This window comes from Odocoileus virginianus, chromosome 17, assembly GCF_023699985.2.
Source record: "Odocoileus virginianus isolate 20LAN1187 ecotype Illinois chromosome 17, Ovbor_1.2, whole genome shotgun sequence".
Taxonomy (NCBI): domain Eukaryota; kingdom Metazoa; phylum Chordata; class Mammalia; order Artiodactyla; family Cervidae; genus Odocoileus; species Odocoileus virginianus.
In genome coordinates, this window is record NC_069690.1 from 14081950 (window position 1) to 14102737 (window position 20788).

At 39.7% G+C, this 20788-nt stretch overlaps 2 protein-coding genes across 5 annotated transcripts in view; one reads left to right on the plus strand and one right to left on the minus strand.

Annotated features, from left to right (window-relative positions):
* Positions 1–284: 284 nt before the first annotated feature.
* ZNF830 (zinc finger protein 830) lies at positions 285–3473 on the minus strand. Its single transcript, XM_020894715.2, has one exon. The coding sequence runs from the start codon at positions 3433–3435 to the stop codon at positions 2311–2313; it is 1125 nt and encodes a 374-aa protein (XP_020750374.1). The 5' UTR covers positions 3436–3473; the 3' UTR covers positions 285–2310.
* Positions 3474–3498: 25 nt separating this feature from the next.
* Positions 3499–20788, plus strand: part of CCT6B (chaperonin containing TCP1 subunit 6B) — a 35299-nt gene continuing 18009 nt past the window's right edge. The window contains exons 1-7 of one of the 4 annotated variants that reach the window (XM_070478691.1): positions 3499–3752; positions 5549–5612; positions 6169–6303; positions 9534–9707; positions 15103–15206; positions 19353–19463; positions 19626–19785. In XM_070478691.1, the coding sequence (XP_070334792.1) occupies positions 3616–3752; positions 5549–5612; positions 6169–6303; positions 9534–9707; positions 15103–15206; positions 19353–19463; positions 19626–19785 (885 nt within the window). In that variant the 5' untranslated portion in view covers positions 3499–3615. The remainder of the gene's footprint in view (positions 3753–5548; positions 5613–6168; positions 6304–9533; positions 9708–15102; positions 15207–19352; positions 19464–19625; positions 19786–20788) is intronic. The other 3 variants (XM_070478694.1, XM_070478695.1, XM_070478696.1) reach the window with 3 other exon arrangements.

The following is a 20788-nucleotide window of genomic DNA, read 5'->3' on the forward strand; positions in this document are numbered from 1 at the left end:
GAAAATTTAATATATGTATGTGGCTTGCATTTTATATGTATGTGTATATGCTTAGACACTGTTGTGTATGACTTTTAAGACCCCAGGACTGCCGCCCGCCGGGCTCCTCAGTCTGTGGAATTCTCCAGGCAAGAATGCTGGAGTGAGTTGCCATTTCCTACTCCAGATTTACCTGACCCAGGGATCAAACCCATGTATCCTGCACTGCATATGGATTCTTTACTGCTGAGCCACTTATTTTTAATTAAGAATACTTTTTTTTAAAGACTTTTTTTGACGTGGGCCATTTTTAAAGTGTTTATTGAATTTGTTACAAGATTGCTTGTTTTATGTTTTGGTTTATTGTCTGCAAGGCATGTGGGGTCTTAGCTCCCTGAGCAGGGATCAAACATGCACCCCCTGTATTGGAAGGCCAAATCTTAACCTCTGGACCACCAGGGAAGTCCCTTGAATTATAGTTTTAATATACAGTGCTCCTCTACATCATTAGCCTACTCTCTTAGGCCCGTGTAGAAGTGAGCCCACCCTTCAAGCCCCACCTTGTACTTTCTCACATCCTGAAATAATATGATAAATGATAAAAAAAATTCTAAGTCTGGGTTCATATATTTGATGCAGACATACCCTTTACATTATCAAACTGAAGTTACTCAGATCAGCTGGACAGATCAGGAAAGCAAAGCCTTTCTGCCAAAGGCCATAGGACAATTAATATGCTCTGGAAGTGTTAGATAACTTCTTACAGGCACCCATACTAGAAAAACTCCAAACCCCTAATTCCATCTATATTTCTCCTATTGTTCATCACTTCTATTCCCTAAGATGTTAGCTCTTCCTGTGAAATTCTTTCAATTCTGTTACCTTTCTTTCAGTACATACCTAATTAGTCTTAGTTGCTTTGCTTTTAAAGTCTAGTCTCCAAGTAGTTTCCCAGCTTCCTGCCCCCTACCTATGTTCATTCCATTCTATATACTGCAACTAAAATAATCTTCCCTATTTTTTGCAGATATAACTCTTGGCTCAAAAACTTTCTTTTTGCCCAGTGTCTGTAAGAAGAATTCTTTTGTTCAACATTCAAGGCTTTTTTTATACCTTAACCCTGGACCTAAAACCTGGGCTTCAGGGAAATCAGATTGAGCTTATGCAAATCACTTAGAACTCTGCCTGGCTTATATGTAAGTCTTAGCTATTACCTCCTTCCTACAACTGATAGAACCTGTTAATTCTGAACCCTAATTTACCACAATATTTAACAATAAAATCTAAGATTAGGTGGGATATAAATAAAAGATAGTATTTCTTTTATGCGACAGACAGTAAACTTGTGGGATGTGACATTTCAAGAAGAAATAAAGCCTGGGAAAATGTAAATGTGTTCTAGATTTAGCACAGTGGTGCCCAAATTTTAGCCTTATTAGAATAATGGGAAGTTTGCTTTTTTTTGGCCAAGCCTCACAGCTTTCTGGGATCTTAGTTTCCTGACCAGGGTACCAGAGATTGAACCCGTGCCCACTGCAGTGGAAGTGCTGAGCCCTGACCACTGGACCCTCTGGGAATTGTCACAGAAGAACCTGGGAAGCTTTCAAAACTAACATAGGTGTCTGAGCCCCACTCTAGCTTTACTGAATCTCTTCAATGGTAGGGGCACATGAATTTTAGAAAAAGCTTCACACATGATTCACGTACACTTTTTAAAAAACTGCATGAAATTTTCATGTGCACCTACAACCAAGAATCACTAGTTTAATACAGAAACTCTGGATTAAGGAAGTTGGTCATACTTGGCATGTATTTTTCACTATGTTCCCCTGGAACATGGTTTTATAAAAGAGAGAACTAATTAGCACTGAATAACTTATGTGTTCATGAGCAGTGTTCTTAAAAACAAAAACAACAAAATAACCTTGAATTTGATTTAGTGAGTTGGAAAAGAACAAGTCATATATACCACAAATGCCACACTTGGTGTTCATTTAAAAGCTTGTCTGTTAGTCTGGCTTCTATTAATTTACAAATCTCAAACCAGAATTCTTAGGTAAATATATATTTTAAATGTACAACATTTACAGTTTTTACAACCCAAACTTTAACTATATAAATGTATGAAAAAACTGGCATTTAAGTATGTAATACTTCAAAAACACCTCTACCTCAAAAATATTTTACACTAATCTTCCAAAGTGGTCACTTCGAAGGCTCACTGTATCTCAACAATCCAGTTAGGTTACCAAATCTCTAGGCATGGAGTAAACGGTACTGTACTGAGAGCACTTTCTACACAACAGTACAAAATCGTGGGTCTCTGATACCCTATAACAAAGCTCCCTTCACTCTCCAATCCTGAGACAACAAATCCTGTAGTTCCCCCTCGTCATCGCTGTCAACATTCTCCTCTTCCTTTTTTTGCAGTTCTTTTATGGTCAGAACCTCTTTAAGCTTATTTTTTATTTCATCCTGGCGATTCCGCAGCTTTTCCACTCGACGGTAACACTCAATCTGCTCATCGATCTCCCCAATCTGCCGGTCCAACCGTCCCTCCTCATCCTCTTCGGCAACTATGGCTTCGGAAATAGTGTTGACCTGTCTCATAGCTTTTTGAAATTCGTCCCATTCTTTGTCCATCTGGTCCTTTGGGGCATCAACCTTTCGTACCCTCGCGTCTATCTCAGGGTCGTCAAAAAACCCTTCTGGTAATGCTTCCGCAGTGTTTTCTCTCCTTTCCACTACTTTTTCATGTATTTCTGCTTTCTCAATTGACCCGGAATGAGGGATTAAAGGGGCCTTGGGAGGATTTGTATCCGAGAAATTGCTTGGCAGTCTATTACCAGTTGCCTCCCGCGAGGAGGAAAGTGAGTGTTCTTTGCTCTGTGAATTGGACGGCTGCTTACAGGCATCCCCCTTCTTCCCTTCTGCTCCTCCTCCTCCTCCCTTCTCCTCCTCCTCGTCCTCCTCGTCATCATAATCAGGGAGTAAACCGAGTCCCGAAGCCTTACCGACGGTGGTCCTAGTGGACTCCTTTCCGGCTTTGTCAAAGTTGGTGGGCAAAGCGGACGTGGAGGGCTGTACCTGAGGAACCAGGGAGGCCTTCGCTCTTTTGGCATCTTGGCTCTCAGAGTCCGGCGCCCTCCTCTTGGTGGACTGAGGCACTGCGCTGGTGGACGGGCCCTGGGCTGCTTCCTTCGCGCCTTTCAGCTCGGCCACTTTCTCTCGGTGCTGCTTTCCCAGGACGTGAGTCTGCCACAGGAGCTCGCTCTTAACCGGAGTGTTACACAAGGCACAACTCAGCTGCCCCAAGCGGTTGTACTTCGCGAATGGAGATTCTATGCGTTTCCGGTTGGTGCTCAGACGCTGCTTTTCCTTCATCAACCGCCGCAGTTCGTCCTGATTCACCACTCGCTTCCCCGCGGCAGGCCGGGCTGAGGCGGACGACGCCATCTTTGCTACCCGAACGGAGGCGAGCCTGGCTTCCGTCCCGGCGACGCATGATGACGTCACTTCCTGTCCAGACGCGGATTGGTTGAGGCTCCGGGACGTGAGCGGTGGCGCCCAGATTTCTTTCCGTAAAGTACCGTAGGCGATTTTTGCCTGCAGGGTCGCTTCTCCGACATTCTGTTCATGGCTGCGATAAAGGCCATAAACTCCAAGGCTGAGGTGGCACGGGCGCAGGCGGCCTTGGCCGTCAATATATGCGCCGCCCGAGGGCTGCAGGATGTGTTGCGGACCAACTTGGGTCCCAAGGGCACCATGAAAATGTGAGACGGCCGTTGGAGCGGCGGTTAGGGCGTCGGGTTTGTTGGGCATCTAGGCGCCGTGTGAGGCAGAGGTTCCGCCGAGTTTGGAGCGATGTGGACGCATTTGCGGGCCTGCTTTCCCTCTTTTTCATTCCTGCCCTGAGTTCATCTCCTGCCTGGTCGAGGAGGAGAAATGCTCCCCGAGGAAAGGGCTCACGAGTGAAGCGGTGACCATCCCCCTTCCCCCTCCCTTCTTGTTTAGGTTCATATGCAATTAAAAGTTCATTAAGTGTCTCGTATGAAACATAAGCTATATAGCTCTCTTGCCTTTAAAGAGTTTGGGTTTTGTTTGGCAGTGTGCTGTAGTGGAGAGGGCTCGGGCTCTGGAGCCTGGCCGGAGTGGGTTCAAATCCCAAGTTCTCCTTTAGATTTTAAGTCCTTAGGCAAGTTGAACGCTCTATGCATACGGTTCATCATATGTATTTATCCTTTAGCATGTATTTATTTAGGACCATTATTTGCTTTAGAAGAGAGTGGGGATGGGACAGAGACTTCCCTGGCTGTCTACTGGTTGACTCCCGGCTTCCACTGCAGGGGAAGTGGTTAGATCCCCGGTGGGTGAACTAAAAGATCCCGCATGCCGTGTGGTGTGACCAAGAAAAAAAGAGTGAGGGAAAGAGACGAGTGAGGGCAATGATGAAGTGTAAGAGGAGAGATAGTCTCAGAAGAATGAGCAGAGTAATTAGTATTAACAGTAAAAGAGGGCACTGATTATGTCTAGTTGGGATGCTGGGAATACAGAGATGACCAAGATACAGTTTCTGTTCTTAAGGAGTTCTGGTAGAGATGAATGTGCTAATGGGTATATGTATATGTATATACAGCATATATTGTACTGAAGAAAGGGATTATAACTGATGACAGAAGGGAGAAAGGAAAGCTTCTCAAATAATAGAATTGTTCCTCAATCTTGAAAGAGGATTAGAGTTCACCAGAGAAGGGAGTAAAGGCCTTCTATGTAGAATAACTTCAGGACCAAGAAAGCCCAACGGTATAAATACAACAGAAACGAAACCAAACATGATTTATTAAGGGAACCACAATATTTTCCCTCAAGATCTCACTTGGTAGAAGTAGAAAAGAATAGACATTCCCCAAGTTGGGAAAGGTAAACTATGTCATTGTTAAATAGCCTGGATTTTACTTTGAAGGTGATGGAGAATATGAAAATCATGGAATTTTTTGATCAGGGAACTTACTGAATCACATTGTCTTTTAGAAAGATAAATGAGGTGTGGAGGGTAGATTCCAATTCAGAAATATCAGGATGCTAAGTAGTCCAGATTAGAGATGATGATGACATGGAAATGACAGGAGAGGGTAGATTCAAGAGACCTTTACATTGTAGGGTTGACAGAACTTGATCTTATAAACCTGAAAGATGAAGGAAAAAATAGTTCAATGAATGAATGTAACAGTTCACAAAAATAAGAAACCTGCAGAAAATTCACAAATAATGTGGTTTGTAGACTTCCAAGTACTCTTCCAAGTACCAAACCACTGTTCATAACTCATCGACTGCTTCTATCCCTAGACTTGCAAATCCTCCTTTGGAAATGAAATCATCATTGCAGTCCATCTGGGGAGAAGTGATAGTGTGGGTTGCAAATGGTGGTAATTACTGTGGTGTCCCCCATGATATAATGGAAGTTTTCCACACCCAGTTACTTATATTAAAGATAGTGGAGTGGCAAGTACTGGAAGTGTCTTGTTTGGCTCTTGCCATATGAGGTTAATAACCACTGTTTTCTGAACAGGCTTGTTTCTGGGGCAGGAGATGTCAAACTCACCAAAGATGGCAATGTGCTTCTCCATGAGATGGTGAGCTGATGATGCTGACTTAATAAACCTTAATATATCATAACTGAGGACATAGTACAATTTGTGTATCTTTAAACCAAGGCCGTCAGCTAAATACTGCTGTCGTGAGATATGTTTGTTGGATTAAACCTTAGGGGAGAAAAAAAGTCTATTGACTATTTTCAAATCTTACAAATAATGGCTTAGGGATACTTCCAAATTAGTTACATTTTTTAAAGGCACTGCAGTATGTTCTTTGTAATCATGAGGAAAAAAATTGCTTGCAATTTTAGTAAATATATTCATCTTCAAGATTGAAGGATTTAATCTTATTTTGGAAATGTCATTGCATTCTGAAGCAGAGATGCTTTTATAAAATGTTCAGACCTCATTAGTTCTCAGTTTTTAACTTTTGGTTTTGACATTTATTATGTATGATAATACAGAACTTGTGAACTAATAGAATGAAGCTTATTTAATTTCTTAATTTTACTTTTGACCCTTAGATTGTCTTGCTTGTGGTGGACTCTTTCTTTCTCTCATTCTCTCTCTCTTGTAATCTGCTTACTTTTTTCAGCAAATTCAACACCCAACAGCTTCCTTGATAGCAAAAGTAGCAACAGCCCAGGATGACATTACAGGAGATGGTACTACTTCAAATGTTCTAATCATTGCAGAGTTACTAAAACAAGCTGATCTTTACATTTCTGAGGTATTAGAATTTCATAGAATGCACATTCATGTGGCATTTTATTTTGAATAGGAAGTTATTTATGTTTGTTAGTAAAATGGTTTAATTTTAGACTGCAATAATTAATTTTTATCAAGATATTTTTGGACAGTTATAAATGGAAATAGCAATGAACCTTTTTGCCAAAATAATGCCTTTTTATTGAAATTATATACCTAACCTTAACCCTAAAAAATAAAGTATTTGAGATACATAAAAGTTAAAAAAATACCCATGTACCCATGACTAATGGCCTAAGAAAGAAAATATCTCTGATAAAGCTGAAACCAAATTATGGACCTTTTAAAAAAATAACTAGAGGAAAATTATTGAAGTTATCCACAGTGTGACTTTACCTACCTTTCTAATTGTAGTTCTCTTTGTAAACAGTCTACTGTAGCCCGACTCCTTCGTTCACTGGCCTGTGAAATAATTACATACATTTCTACCTCCATGCCTTTGTTCAATTTGTATTGTTTTCTTTGCATTATTTATCTGTCTTTTCTAATTAAGTAGTTGAATTTCTGCTGTTTCAAGGACCATTTTAGCAAAGCATAATCTGGTCAAAGTGCTCAAAGGATCACTTCTTTGTGTTTCATTTAATATTGGGAATTGTCTATTAATTCAGTGCATGCAACTTATCTTAGGATGCTTTTGGCTGTAAGCAGTAGAAACTTGACTAAAAGTCACTTAAACAATAAAAAATTTTCTCCTATAGCAAAAAATAGAGCAATAAAGCAGGCTTCTAGGGCTCATTGATTAAAAATTTACCAAGTCATCAATTGCCCAGGTCCTTTCTGTCTCTTAGCTCTTGCACTTATGATGCTGTTTCATCATGGGCTTATTTTCATCCTGAATGACTGTCAGAAGAGATCAGCCTCCCTGCTTCCTTTACTAATCCTCAGCAGGAGAGGACAAGAGAAAACAATTCAGTCAGTCATGGACTAAAAGTCCTTCTTTTATATGGTTGGGCCAACACTGGTCTTATGTCCATCCTAAACCAATGACAGTTTTTGGTAAATTGACTTAATCTAAAGGTAATCAGGAAGAACTCTCTGCAGGAAATAGGCCTGGGCTGAATCTTTAGGATGAGAAGGAGTGAGCCTGGTGAAAGAGTGGCAGGTGAGGAGAGTGACATTCCAGGCAGAAGGGACAGCATGAGCAGAGGCACAGAGAAGAGACACAGCCGGTGTGTGCACACAGCTGCGAGCAGTTTGGCCTTGGTGGGGTTAAAGTGATGCAGACAGTAGTGAATAGGCACGAGATATTAACCAAGAAGAATATTCATGTTAACATACTAATGAGTTAATTAATGGTCAGATGGGCATTTCAGATATTTAGGGGACAGTTTAAGAGAGTCAAGACTGATGTTTTTCCTAGTAGTCCAGGTGAGAAGTTGTGAGGTCCTAGGCTGAAGAAACGTTTTGAAGATGGTTAGTAACACAGGCTCTGGCATCAGGTTTTGTGGGTTTAAATCCTGACTCTGGCTGTTACTCAGTTCAGTTCAGTTCAGTCGCTCAGTCGTGTCTGACTCTTTGCGACCCCATGAATCGCAGCACGCCAGGCCTCCCTGTCCATCACAAACTCCCGGAGTTTACTCAAACTCATGCCCATCGAGTCAGTGATGCCATCCAGCCATCTCATCCTCTGTCGTCCCCTTCTCCTCCTGCCCCCAATCCCTCCCAGCATCAGGGTCTTTTCCAGTGAGTCAGCTCTTCACGTGAGGTGTCCAAAGTATTGGAGTTTCAGCTTCAGCATCAGTCCTTCCAATGAACATACAGGACTTAATCTCCTTTAGGATGGACTGGTTGGATCTCCTTGCTGTCCAAGGGACTCTCAAGAGTCTTCTCCAGCACCACAGTTCAAAAGCATCAATTTTTCGGCACTCAGCTTTCTTTACAGTCCAACTCTCACACCCAAACGTGACCACTGGAAAAACCTAGGCTGGTGATCTAAGCCTTTAAGCCTAAATTTCCTCATCTGTGAAACAGGAATAATATCAGCACCCACTTCATAGTGTTGAGGGGACTGAAATAATACATGTAAAGTCCTTAGAACAGTGCCTGGTACAAATACTCAATAAATGTCAACTTTTGAAGTTACTGTAGGACTGATGAAATGAATGGAGGATGGGAATAAATTAGAACTAGTTCAGTAAGTTTATGTATTATTTTCCAGAATAAGCAAAAGTGTTGTTTCAAAAATATTTTTGTTATAATGTCAGACCTATAGAAAATTTGCAAGAATACTCCAAAGGGTAACATTTCTCTCTTGTTCATAAATATATGTATATGTACCACATATACCATATATTTATATAGTAATATACATATTTTTTCTAATGGTATAAGAATAAGTTCCAGACATGGTGATCTAAATATTTCAGTGTATCTTTCTTAAAACCATGGAATTCTCATATATAGCCACAATATAGTGATCAAAACAGGACATTAATATAAACACACTTGATACAGTACTATTATCTAATCTGCAGGTTTTGTTCAAATTTCATCACTTACCCAATACTGTCCTTTATAGCAGAAGAAAATTTAGGCTCATGCGTCATATTCAGTTGTCATATCCCTTTAGTTTTCTTTAAGCTGGAATAGTTCCTAAGCCATCTGTTGTGTTTCATGACATTGCTGACATAGCTACTTTTAGAGTATAGGCTGTGTTTTTTTTTTTTTTAAAGAAAGTCCCTCAGTTTGAATTTGTGTATTTCCTCATGATCAGATTCAGTTTATGAACTTTCGGCAGGAATGCCATGGAAGTGCTGTTGAGGTCTTAATGCAGTTTATCAGGAGGCACATAGTGTGTGTGTGTTCCATTCTATGATGTTAACTTTGAACATTTCATGAAGGTGCTGCCTATCTGTCATTTTTCTCCAAACTGTGCTGGTTCTTTTCCTCTGCATTGCAAGGAGTCTGTTGTGCTCATTTGGAAGAGTACTACACAACAATGTATTATAGTTTTCAGAAATAAGAATAACTTTTGTAGTTTTTTGTACTGTCATAAAATGTAAACAGTTTTTCTGTAAGTTTGAGATTGTTTTAAATATGAAGCACTGAAAGAGTACTTTTATAAATTACATACCTACACTATATTTAGTGGCATTGATGTGGGTAATTACTTGTTTTGGACAATCCTATTAATAGGACAGGATCATTACTTTTACTTTGTATAACTTACTTTATAGTTTTATGTTGTATTAGGGCCTGCACCCTAGAATAATAGCTGAAGGCTTTGAAATTGCAAAAATAAAGGCACTTGAAGTTTTGGAACAAGTTAAAATTAAAAAAGAGATGAAAAGAGAAATCCTTTTAGATGTGGCTAGAACATCTCTACAAACTAAGGTTCATCCTCAACTGGCTGATGTGTTAACAGAGGTATGTAGTTAAACTTTTGCAGAATGAGTACAGACTAACACATGGTGACATTTTTCTTATAAGATAATCAACTATTTGTGTGTGCTTGTGTGCATCTGTGTGTGTGTGTGTGTGTGTGTGTGTGTGTATGCACGTGTGTGTTCGTGCTTGCATGTGTGCATGCTCAGTTATGTCCTACTCTTTGGGACACCATGGACTCTTTGCTTCTCTGCCCATGGAGTTTTCCATGCAAGAATGTTGGAGTGGGTTGCCATTTCCTTCTCCAGGGGATCTTCCCAACCCGGGGATGGAATCTGCATCTCTTATGTCTCCTGCATTGGTAGGTAGATTCTTTACCACCGTGCCACCTGGGACGCCCCCAATCAACTATGACATGTGGTTCTTTTGAACATACAATAAAATATAGAAGACAGACATTTATTTATAGGCTTATTTATAGAATAGATTTGATTAGTCAGAACAGTATGTATAATTTTTCAAAAGTGTCATATTAAACCTTTTGTTAAAAAAGTTGGGAGGGGCTTGGCTGCTTGTGGCTCACCCCCTCTGGACACCATTGGAGTTATATACTGGTCTCCTAAAGCTAAAGGTCCATATTTATTATTCAAGCTTGGGGACATGGTTTTGACAGTGTACCTTGTAATTGAGATTACCACTTTAATGAACATGATAGAGTTGATAGATAATATTCAAATCTGGGAAATGTATACTTGTTTACTTATAAAGGTAGAATATATAAATATAATATCAGGACAAGGTTGGGGATTTTGGAAAGGTTTTTTATTATCAGATACCTATAGTTTGATGATGTTGTTAGTGTCCCTCCGCATTACAGTTTTTAAAACTTGAGTGTGTTAGTGTATCAGGAATGAAGAGTTCATAACAAAAAAATTCACAAGACATTGACATATAAATCAGAATTGTATCTTACTAATTTACTTTGAGAAATACAAATACCAAATGGACTGAAACACCTGAGTTCTTTCTAGTCAGTTCTTCCATTCACTTTAGTCGCTTAGTTGTGTCTGACTCTTTGCAAACCCATGCACTGCAGCATGCCAGGCTTCCCTGTCCATCACCAACTCCCAGAGCTTACTCAAACTCATGTGCATCAAGTGAGTGATGCTGTCCAACCATCTCATGCTGTCATCCCCTTCTCCTCCCACCTCCAGTCTTTCCCAGCATCAGGGTCTTTTCCAATGAGGCAGTTCTTCGCATCAGGTCCCCAAAGTATTGGAGTTTCAACTTCACAATCAGTCCTTCCAATGCATATTCAGGACTGATTTCCTTTAGAATGGACTAGTTGGATCTCCTTGCAGTCCCAGGGACTCTCAAGAGTCTTCTCCAACTCCACAGTTCAAAAGCATCAATATTTGGCACTCAGCTTTCCTTTATAGTCCAACTCTCACATCCATACACGACTACTGGAAAAACCATAGCTTTGACTAGACGGACCTTTGTTGGCAAAGTAGTGTCTCTGCTTTTTAATATGCTGTCTAGGTTGGTCATAGCTTTTCTTCCAAGGAGGAGTGTCTTAATTTCATGGCTGTAGTCACCATCCACAGTGATTTTGGAGCCCCCCAAAATAAAGTCTGTCACTGTTTCCCCATCTATTTGCCATGAAGTGATGGGACCAGATGCCATGATCTTAGTTTTCTGAATGTTCAGTTTTAAGCCAACTTTTTCACTCTCCTCATTGACTTTCATCAAGAGGCTCTTTAGTTCTTCTTCACTTTTCTGCCATAAGGGTGGTGTCATCTGCATATCTGAGGTTATTGATATTCCTCCCGGCAGTCTTGATTCCAGCTTGTGCTTCATTCAGCCTGGCATTTCGCATGATGTACTCGGCATGTAAGTTAAATAAGCAGCGTAAGAATATATAGTCCCGTGTACTCCTTTTCTGATTTGGAACCAGTCTATTGTTCCATGTCCAGTTCTAACTTGCTTCTTGACCTGCATAACAGATTTCTCAGGCAACAGATCAGGTGGTCTGGTATTCCCATCTCTTTCAGAATTTTCCAGTTTGTTGTGATCCACACAAAGGCTTTAGCATAGTCCATAAAACAGAAGTAGATGTTTTTCTGGAGCTCTCTTGCTTTTTCTATGGTCCAGGGGGTGTTGGCAATTTGATCTCTGGTTCCTCTGCCCTTTCTAAATCCAGCTTGAACATCTGGAAGTTCATGGTTCACGTACTGTTGAAGCCTGGCTTGGAGAATTTTGACCATTACTTTGCTAGCATGTGAGATGAGTGCAACTGTGTGGTAGTTTGAACATTCTTTGGCATTGCCTTTCTTTGGGATTGGAATGAAAACTGACCTTTTCCAGTCCTGTGGCCACTGCTGAGCTTTCCACTTTCACAGCATCATCTTTCAGGATTTGAAATAGCTCCACTGGAATTCCATCCCCTCCACTAGCTTTGTTGGTAGTGATACTTCGTAGGGCCCACTTGACTTTGCATTCCAGGATGTCTGGCTCTAGGTGAGTGATCACACCATCATCGTTATCTGGGTCATGAAGATCTTTTTTGTATAGTTCTTCTGTGTATTCTTGCCACCTCTTCTTAATATCTTCTGCTTCTGTTAGGTCCATATCATTTCTGTTCTTTATTGTGCCCGTCTTTGCATGAAATGTTCCCTTGGTATCTCTGATTTTCTCTAAGAGATCTCTAGTCTTTCCCATTCTATTGTTTTCCTCTATTTCTTTGCATTGATCACTGAGGAAGGCTTTCTTATCTCTCCTTGCTATTCCTTGGAACTCTGCATTCAAATGGGTATATCTTTCCTTTTCTCTTTTGCCTTTTGCTTCTCTTCATTTCTCAACTATTTGTAAGACCTCCTCAGACAACTATTTTGCCTTATTGCATTTGTTTTTCTTGGGGATGGTCTTTATCACTGCGTCCTGTACAGTGTCACAAACCTCTGTCCATAGTTCTTCAGGCACTCTTGTCTATCAGATCTAATTCCTTGAATCTGTCTGTCACTTCCACTGTGTAATTGTAAGGGATTTGATTTAGGCCATACCTGAATGGTCTAGTGGTTTTCCCTACTTTCTTCAATTTCTGTCTGAATTTGGCAATAAGAAGTTTACCTGAGCAACAGTCAGTTCCCGATCTTGTTTTTCCTGACTGTATAGAGCTTCTTCATCTTTGGCTGCAAAGAATATAATCAATCTGATTTCAGCATTGACCCCTGGTGATGTCCATGTGTAGAGTCTTGTGTTGTTGGAAGAGGGTGTTTGCTATGACCTGTGCGTTCTCTTGGCAAAACCCTGTCAGCCTTTGCCCTGCTTCAGTTTGTACTCCAACGACAAATTTGCCTGTTATTCCAGGTAGTTCTTGACTTCCTACTTTTGCATTCCAGTCACCTATAATGAAAAGGACATCTTTTTTATGGGCTAGTTCTAGAAGGTCTTGTAGGTCTTCATAGAACCATTCAAGTTCATATTCTTCAGCATTACTGGTCAGGGCATAGGCTTGGATTACCGTGATGTTCAGTGGTTTGCCTTGGAAACGAAGAGAGATCATCCTCTTGTTTTTGAGATTGCATCCAAGTACTGCATTTCGGACACTTCTGTTGACTGTGTGGGCTACTCCATTTCTTCTAAGGGTTTCTTGCCCACAGTAGTAGATATAATGGTCATCTAAGTTAAATTCACTCATTCCAGTCCATTTTAGTTCACTGATTCCTAAAATGTCGATGTTCCCTCTTGCCATCTTCTGTTTGACCACTTCCCATTTGCCTTGATTCATGGACCTAACATTCCAGGTTCGTATGCAATATTGTTCTTTACAGCATCAGAGTTTACTTCCATCACCAATCACATCCACAATTGGGTATTACTTTCGCTTTGGCTCTGCCTCTTCATTCTTTCTGGAGTTATTTCTCCACTGATCTCCAGTAGCATATTGGGCACCTGCTGACCTGGGGAGTTCATCTTTCAGTGTCATACCTTTTTGCCTTTTCATACTGTTCATGGTGTTCTCAAGGCAAGAATACTGAAGTGGTTTGCCATTCCCATCTCCAGTGGACCACGTTTTTTCAGAACTCTCCACCATGACCCATCCATCTTGGGTGGCCCTACATGGCATGGTTGATAGTTTCATTGAGTTAGACAAGGCTGTGGTCCATGTGATCAGTTTGATTAGTTTTCTGTGATTGTGGTTTTCATTCTGTCTGCCCTCTGATGGAGATGGATAACAGGCTTATGGAAGCTTCCTGATGGGAGAGACAGGCTGAGCGGGGAAACTAGGACTTGTTTTGATGGACGGGGCCGTGCTCAATAAATGTTTAATCCAGTTTTCTTTTGATGGGCAGGGCTGTGTTCCCTCCCCGTTGCTTACCAATAAGAAAACCGACTGAGGAAATCAAACTAAGAAATTAAAACATTTTCTTGCTGAGCAGAGTCTAAATAAAGACTGCTATATTTTCTGCTTTTAGAGTATATATATCACATGACCCAGAATCTTCCAGCTCTCTAATTAGGACCCCCATTCTCTTTTGGAGCTATAGAAACACTGTATACTCTCACTTTCCAATGGTTTATCATTATTCTCCATTAGTCATCAAACCCTTAAATCATATTCCTTCAGTAAACTTTTCCAAGATAACAGATTTTTTTTCCTTTGTTTGTATTTTAGGATGGTTATGCTACAGCACTTAAATTTCTGTAGTCAGTTATTTTCATATTACTTTTTGAGTTAAGCTATAGGCTGTGTTGTGTTGTGCTTCTCAAATTACATATCCCTGGGGATATTTGCCAGAATAAATTAGACATATCTTTCTGGAGTGTCAATTTTACTTTACAATTTTTAGGGAAAGCATTATTTTCACATTAAAACAAATGGGCAAAACAATGCTATAAATAAACTTTACTCCAGTAAAATGAAAAACAAAAAACAAATGTATATATTGTGGCGTGACATGGAAAAGTTTCATGGGAAGACAGAAGACTTAAAAATTTCATGTTGTTAGAGTGAGCAAATTTGAACTCTTTCCTGAGATTACATTTCCTTCTTTTCCATTAAGGTGTCCTCTGGTGGAAAAGTCTGAGTTGTGTTGGTATAGTAGGCTTGGCAGTTAAAGACACCTCTGATTTTTAGTCCTGACTACTACTGTTAGAGTACCTGTTACACTTTGTTTTAAGACCATAATTCTTAAAGTCTTCTCTGTTAAATGAAGGGTTTGGACCTGATAATCTCTGAAGTTCATGTAGGCTCTAAAGTATCCATTGGCATTGGTTATCATTAGTGACCCTGAGAAAGTGGTATTTTTTTGTCTTGCCCTGTGTTTTGGAGCATGAAACACTTTATCTGCTTAGTCTAGTGATCAATTACTAGGGCCAGTGGTTTCTTTCAGTAGACCAAATAGTTTAACGTTCTAACCCATTTCTCTTTCAGGCTGTGGTGGATTCTGTTTTGGCAATTAGAAGACCGAATTATCCTATTGATCTCTTCATGGTAGAAATCATGGAGATGAAGCATAAATCGGAAACAGATACAAAGTAAGTGACATAAACTTTGACAGTGCATAGAGTCTAGAATACTTGATTATCTGCAGATATTCTGTCGTTAATTTTATTAGTTACTTTTATTCAACATCTTTCTATTTGTTTAGCATATATTAATTGGATACTTAGCTGCAACCATTCACTTGTTTTAAGTGCTAGGAATGAAGAGTAAACAAAACAGTTTCTTTAAGAATCTTACATTTCCAATTGGAAGAGATAGTGAGCACATTATGCTAATAAGTGCTGTAAAGAGGCTAGAGCAGTTGTGTGTGTGAGCATGTGTGTGATTTTAGGATAGTCAAGGAAGAACATTGTGATGAGAAAGTGAATAGCTAAAGCAGTCTTTGAAGAAATTAGGGTGATAGCCATGTGAACATCTGGAAGAAGAGTGCTCTAAACAGAGGGAATAACAGTGGAAAATGTCCCCAGGCAGGTGTGTTTTGAGGTGTTCTAGCATGCCTGGGTCATAGGAAGAGAAAAAAAGGAGAAGATGAGGTCAGAGAGGTAAGACAGTTAACATTGTCTGAGTATGTATGTAGTATGTACTCAGAGTGAATAGCACCTTGTTGATTTTGGACTTAACTCATTTTAAACATTCTATTATACGGAGAAGGCAATGGCAACCCACTCCAGTACTCTTGCCTGGAGAATTCCATGGACGGAGGAGCCTGGTAGGCTACAGTCCATGGGGCCGCTAAGAGTTGGACATGACTGAGCGACTTCACTTTCACTTTTCACTTTCAGGCATTGGAGAAGGCAATGGCAACCCACTCCAGTATTCTTGCCTTGAGAATCCCAGGGACGGGGGAGCCTGGTGGGCTGCTGTCTATGGGATCGCACAGAGTTGGACATGACTGACGTGATTTTGCAGCATCAAGGACAAACTTACTGGGAATTCTCTGGTAGTCCAGTGGTTCCAACTCTGCACTTCTACTGCAGGGGACCTGTATTGGAACCCTGGTGAGGGAACTAAGATCTGCATGGCATGGCCAAAAATAAATAATAAGAACTTTGTCCATTTAAAAAAAGCATTCTATTATGGAATATTCTAAACACATACAAAAGTAGAATAGAATAGTGAATGAACTCCCACATATCTGTCACTCATCTTTATCAATTTTCAATATATGGTTCGTCTTATTTTTACCTTATATGCCCCCTTCTCTTTCTTTCTATACTTCTCTTTCCTTTCTTTTGCCCCAAATCTGGATTATTTTAAAGCCAATTCAGATGTTGTATTTTATCTGTAAATACTTTATTTTTAATATATGTGTGGGTGTCTTTACATATTTATAGAAGCCTGTTTGGTTTGTCCTTTAATCTGCCTTGTCATTTTGTATGGTTTCCTGTTTCCTGCAGATCTTTTCAAACTTACCTTTCATTTCTTTAAACATATAGTTCATGTTTAATATTACAATATTTAAAGTTTTGTCTTTTCTATTTCTGTTGTTTACTGTATTTTGTTGGTCCTCACTCATTGTGCTTTGTTTTCAATGTGTGCCACTGATTGTGTTGCAAAAAGTATTTGTAGAAATAATTCGAGACTTAGGCTGAAGCTGCCTTTGTACAAAGAGGATTTGAATTTGCTGCTGCAAGAAGCCCAGAGACTGCTTTAAACTAAAGCCACAGCTTGAGGTTTTTATTGAATATCCAGTTGTTGCGAATTCTAACTACAAGTCCATAGGAGGGCTTCTGGGTTATACCCTGAGTATGTAGCCTTTGAAGTTCACTTAATGTGAAAAGAGTCTTCTATGATACTCTCTACTTTGGATAAACCTTGAGCTTTTAATTATTTCTCCCTCTCATTATAAGATCGAAGTTCAGATATGCTTGAATTGTGAGATGACTTTAGGGTGAGTGCCTGCAGTTTTCTAGTTACCCTCTGGAGTTTCTATTTTGTTTTCAGTTTTGAAAAGAAAACTTTTGTGGCTCTGTACTGTTTTGTGACTCTTCAGTGTTTTTAAGGGTTGTTGTTGTTTTTAGTCCAGCATTTTTAGTTGCTTTTGGTAGTAAAATTGGTCCAAATTACCTTATGATTGCTGAGGGCAAGAAGTTCTTGGTTTATATTTCAGAAGAATCTCAGTGGTTGTTCTGTGGCAAGGACACTGTGGAGCAGGGGGTGTAGTGCAAAGGCAGAAGCAGGAGATCTGTTAGGAATCTGTTGTAATACAGGTGAGAGATGAAAAAAGGTTTGGATCAGGGTACACTTAGAAAGAAGGAGCCCCAGGATTTGTTGATGGTTCCACTCAGAATGTGACAGAAGCAGAGGATTCAAGGATGTTTTTTGGGTTTTGAATGAGCAGCTGGAAAATCAGAGATGCCATTTCTTGGGAAGGAGCAGGTGTGAGGCAATAAGTCAAGAGCTTAGTTTGGGGACTGTTATGTTTTAGGTGCCTATTAGATGTCCATTTGGAGCTGCTGAGTAGGGATTTGAAGGGAGGTGTCAGGAATTCAGGATAGAAGTCTGGACTGGAAATATATATTTGGGAGTCATTGGTGTATGGATGACGTAAAGCTCTGACAGTTAATTAGATCATCTGGAAAGTGATAAAGATAGAGAAAAGAGGAAGTTTAAAGATTGAGCCCTGAAAACTGCAGTTTTTAGAAACTTAGAAGATGAGGAGGACTGAACAAGGGAGACTGAAAAAGGGTGGTCAGTGAGAAAGGAGGAAAGCCAAGAAAGAGCAGCATTCCAGGAGCTAAGAGAGAAAGTGTTTCAAGGAGAGAGTAACCTGCTGTTGACAGTTTGAGCAAGTTACAAACGAATTGGCCATTAGATTTGGAGAATGGTTAAGGGGTGAGTGTGAGAGTCAGATTGAAGGTGGGCTCAAGAGAGAATGGTTAGGAAAGAAGTGAGGATGCAAATACCGACAACTCAGAGGAGTTAGCTCTAATGGGGAGCAGAGAAGTGGGACGGTAGCTCGAATGGAACGTGGGAATGGGGCCAAAGGGGAATAATTTTTTGTTTTAAAGATGAGAACTACTATGGCAAGTGTGTATCCTGATGAGGATGCTCGTGGAGGCAGGAACAGTTGATGGGGGGGAGGAGGGGACAGTTGCAGGAAATGGAATTCAGTCCACTGGAGGGGGGTCGCCTTAGAGAGGAGGGAGCGTGGGCAGTTCATTTCTGTTCATAGGAGCTTGAGGTTCGAGTGCTGGTGGAGGTCCTGGTGGGACAGAGTGTTTATTTTCTCAAGCAAAGTCATTTACTGAGGGTGAGGAGCAGTGGAAGAGTGAAGGAGACTTGAAGAGTGAAGAATATTGAACATGAAGTTTGTTTCTTTCTTCCTAAATAAAATGTCTTCACATTCAGTTAAGAGTTGGAGTAATCCAGTTAGAAGAAAATTTTGTAAACTTCCCTATAATTATGTTCAACTGTTTAAAAAATCACTTCTTTACATTAATGTATAACAAATATTGGTTATAAAAGATTCATAAGTAGAAATGTATTTCCTAGTTGGGTGTAAATGAATTTTTGAAAGTTATAGAAATATTTTCTCTTGAAAGGTCATTTAGAAAACAGGAAAAAAAAACCCTGCTGCCCCCTGCCAATTATCTCTGTTCCTACCACCCAGGCATAATCCTACTCTTAGTTTTCTTCTGTTTTTCCTTTTCAATGCCAAGGAGCTTATTAAGAATAGTGATAATCACACTTTATAGGTAATTTGTCATTCTCTGCTTATAAATATAGCTACCCCTGTAAATATTTTTCCATGTTATTACATGGTTTTCATGACTAGCCCATAGTCAAGTCATTGTCTGCTGAACAATGTCCTATTGTTGGACATTTAGGTTAACAGTTTTTAGTTGTTCCATATAATTAGTTTGAACAAATGTGCCTTAGAAACTCATTGTGTGTCTCCCTTTCATTACTTGATCAGCTGTGTCACATGTTTGAGCCACACAATTTAAAGAATAATTCGGGATTGACTTTTCATTGTCACTTCACAGTCACACTGTGTTAAAATAGGTTCTCTTTTCTAATTTTATTAATTATGTGTTGGGTTTAAAGTTGGTATAAGGCAATAGTGTGTAACAATTGCTCTGGCAGTTCTGTTACCACTTTAAGAGTATAATTTTAATTTTATACTAAATTTAGAGTGTATATTCAAAATAGGAAACAGTGCATATTTTTACTAGGTTGATCAAAGGGTTAGTTCTGGATCATGGTGCCCGTCATCCAGATATGAAGAAACGAGTAGATGATGCATTTATCCTTACCTGTAATGTATCGCTAGAATATGAAAAAACGTAAGTGTCCCAGTTACTCTTTGTATGCTTGGAAATTGTTTTTTTTTCTAAAACTGTTTTTTCACTCCTATTTTTACCTACCAAATGTTTACTATAAGCCCTTTCTACCTTCCTGTTTTTCCCTGCCTTAACTTTACTAGCTTGTCTTTCTTAATCTTCTAGTGAGGTGAGCTCTGGTTTCTTTTATAAGACTGCAGAAGAGAAAGAGAAATTGGTAAAAGCTGAAAGAAAATTTATTGAAGACAGAGTACAAAAAATAATAGACTTGAAAGACAAAGTCTGTGCTCAGTCCAATAAAGGATTTGTTGTCATTAATCAAAAGGTGAGAAAAAAGTTTAGGTTTTTAACTGTTGTAAATGTTCTTCAGTGTTTTGCCAAGTGTGGTTTGTGGACCCCATGTTAGGGCATATCTGTGAGGTCAAAACTATTTTCATAATAGTAATAATAATGCCTTTTACATTGTGTTGATGTCTGTGATGATGATGCAAAGCAGCGACAGGTAAAACCGCTGGCACCTTAGAACAAATCATGGCAATAGCACCAAACCGTACTAGTCATCATCGCCACATCACCCCACATATAAAAAGGGCAGTTTCATTTAAGAATGTTTTGATGAAAGGGGAAAACTTAATAATTTTATCAAATTTTGATCCTTGAAATTGCATCTTTTTATTTTTTAATTGAAGTATAGTTGGTTTACAATATTGTGTTAATTCGAGGTGTACAGCATAATGGGCTTCCCTGATAGCTCAGATGGTAAAGAACTGACCTGATTTTTGCAGATTGTACCCCATTATAGTTTATTGTAAGATAATAGGTATATCCCTGTGCTATATAGTATATCCTTGTTGATATATATAAAAGATAGATAGCTTATGTATTTTTTAAAAACTTAAAAGAGTTATTTTTGTTGGCTGTGTGGGTCTTCGTTGGGCTTTTTTCAGTTGCAGTGCACAGGCTTCCCACTCTGGGCACCGGCCCAGCAGTGGTGGCACACAGGCTTAGGTGCTCTGTGGCATATGGGAGTTAGCCATGGCATATGGCATCTTCCTGGATCAGAGATGGACCTCATGTCTCCTGCACTGGCAGGCAGATTCTTTACTGCTGGGCCACTGGGGAAGCCCTTATCTGTCTTATGTGTGGTAGCTTGTATGTGTCCATCCCACACCCTAACTTGTTTCTCCCTGCTTTCCCTTTTCCGTTTGGTAACTGCAGGTTTGTTTTCTATATCTGTGAATCTGTTTCTGTTTTGCACGTACATTCATTTGTATTACTTATTAGGTTCCACATATAAGTGATATCATATAGTGTTTGTCTTTCTCTTA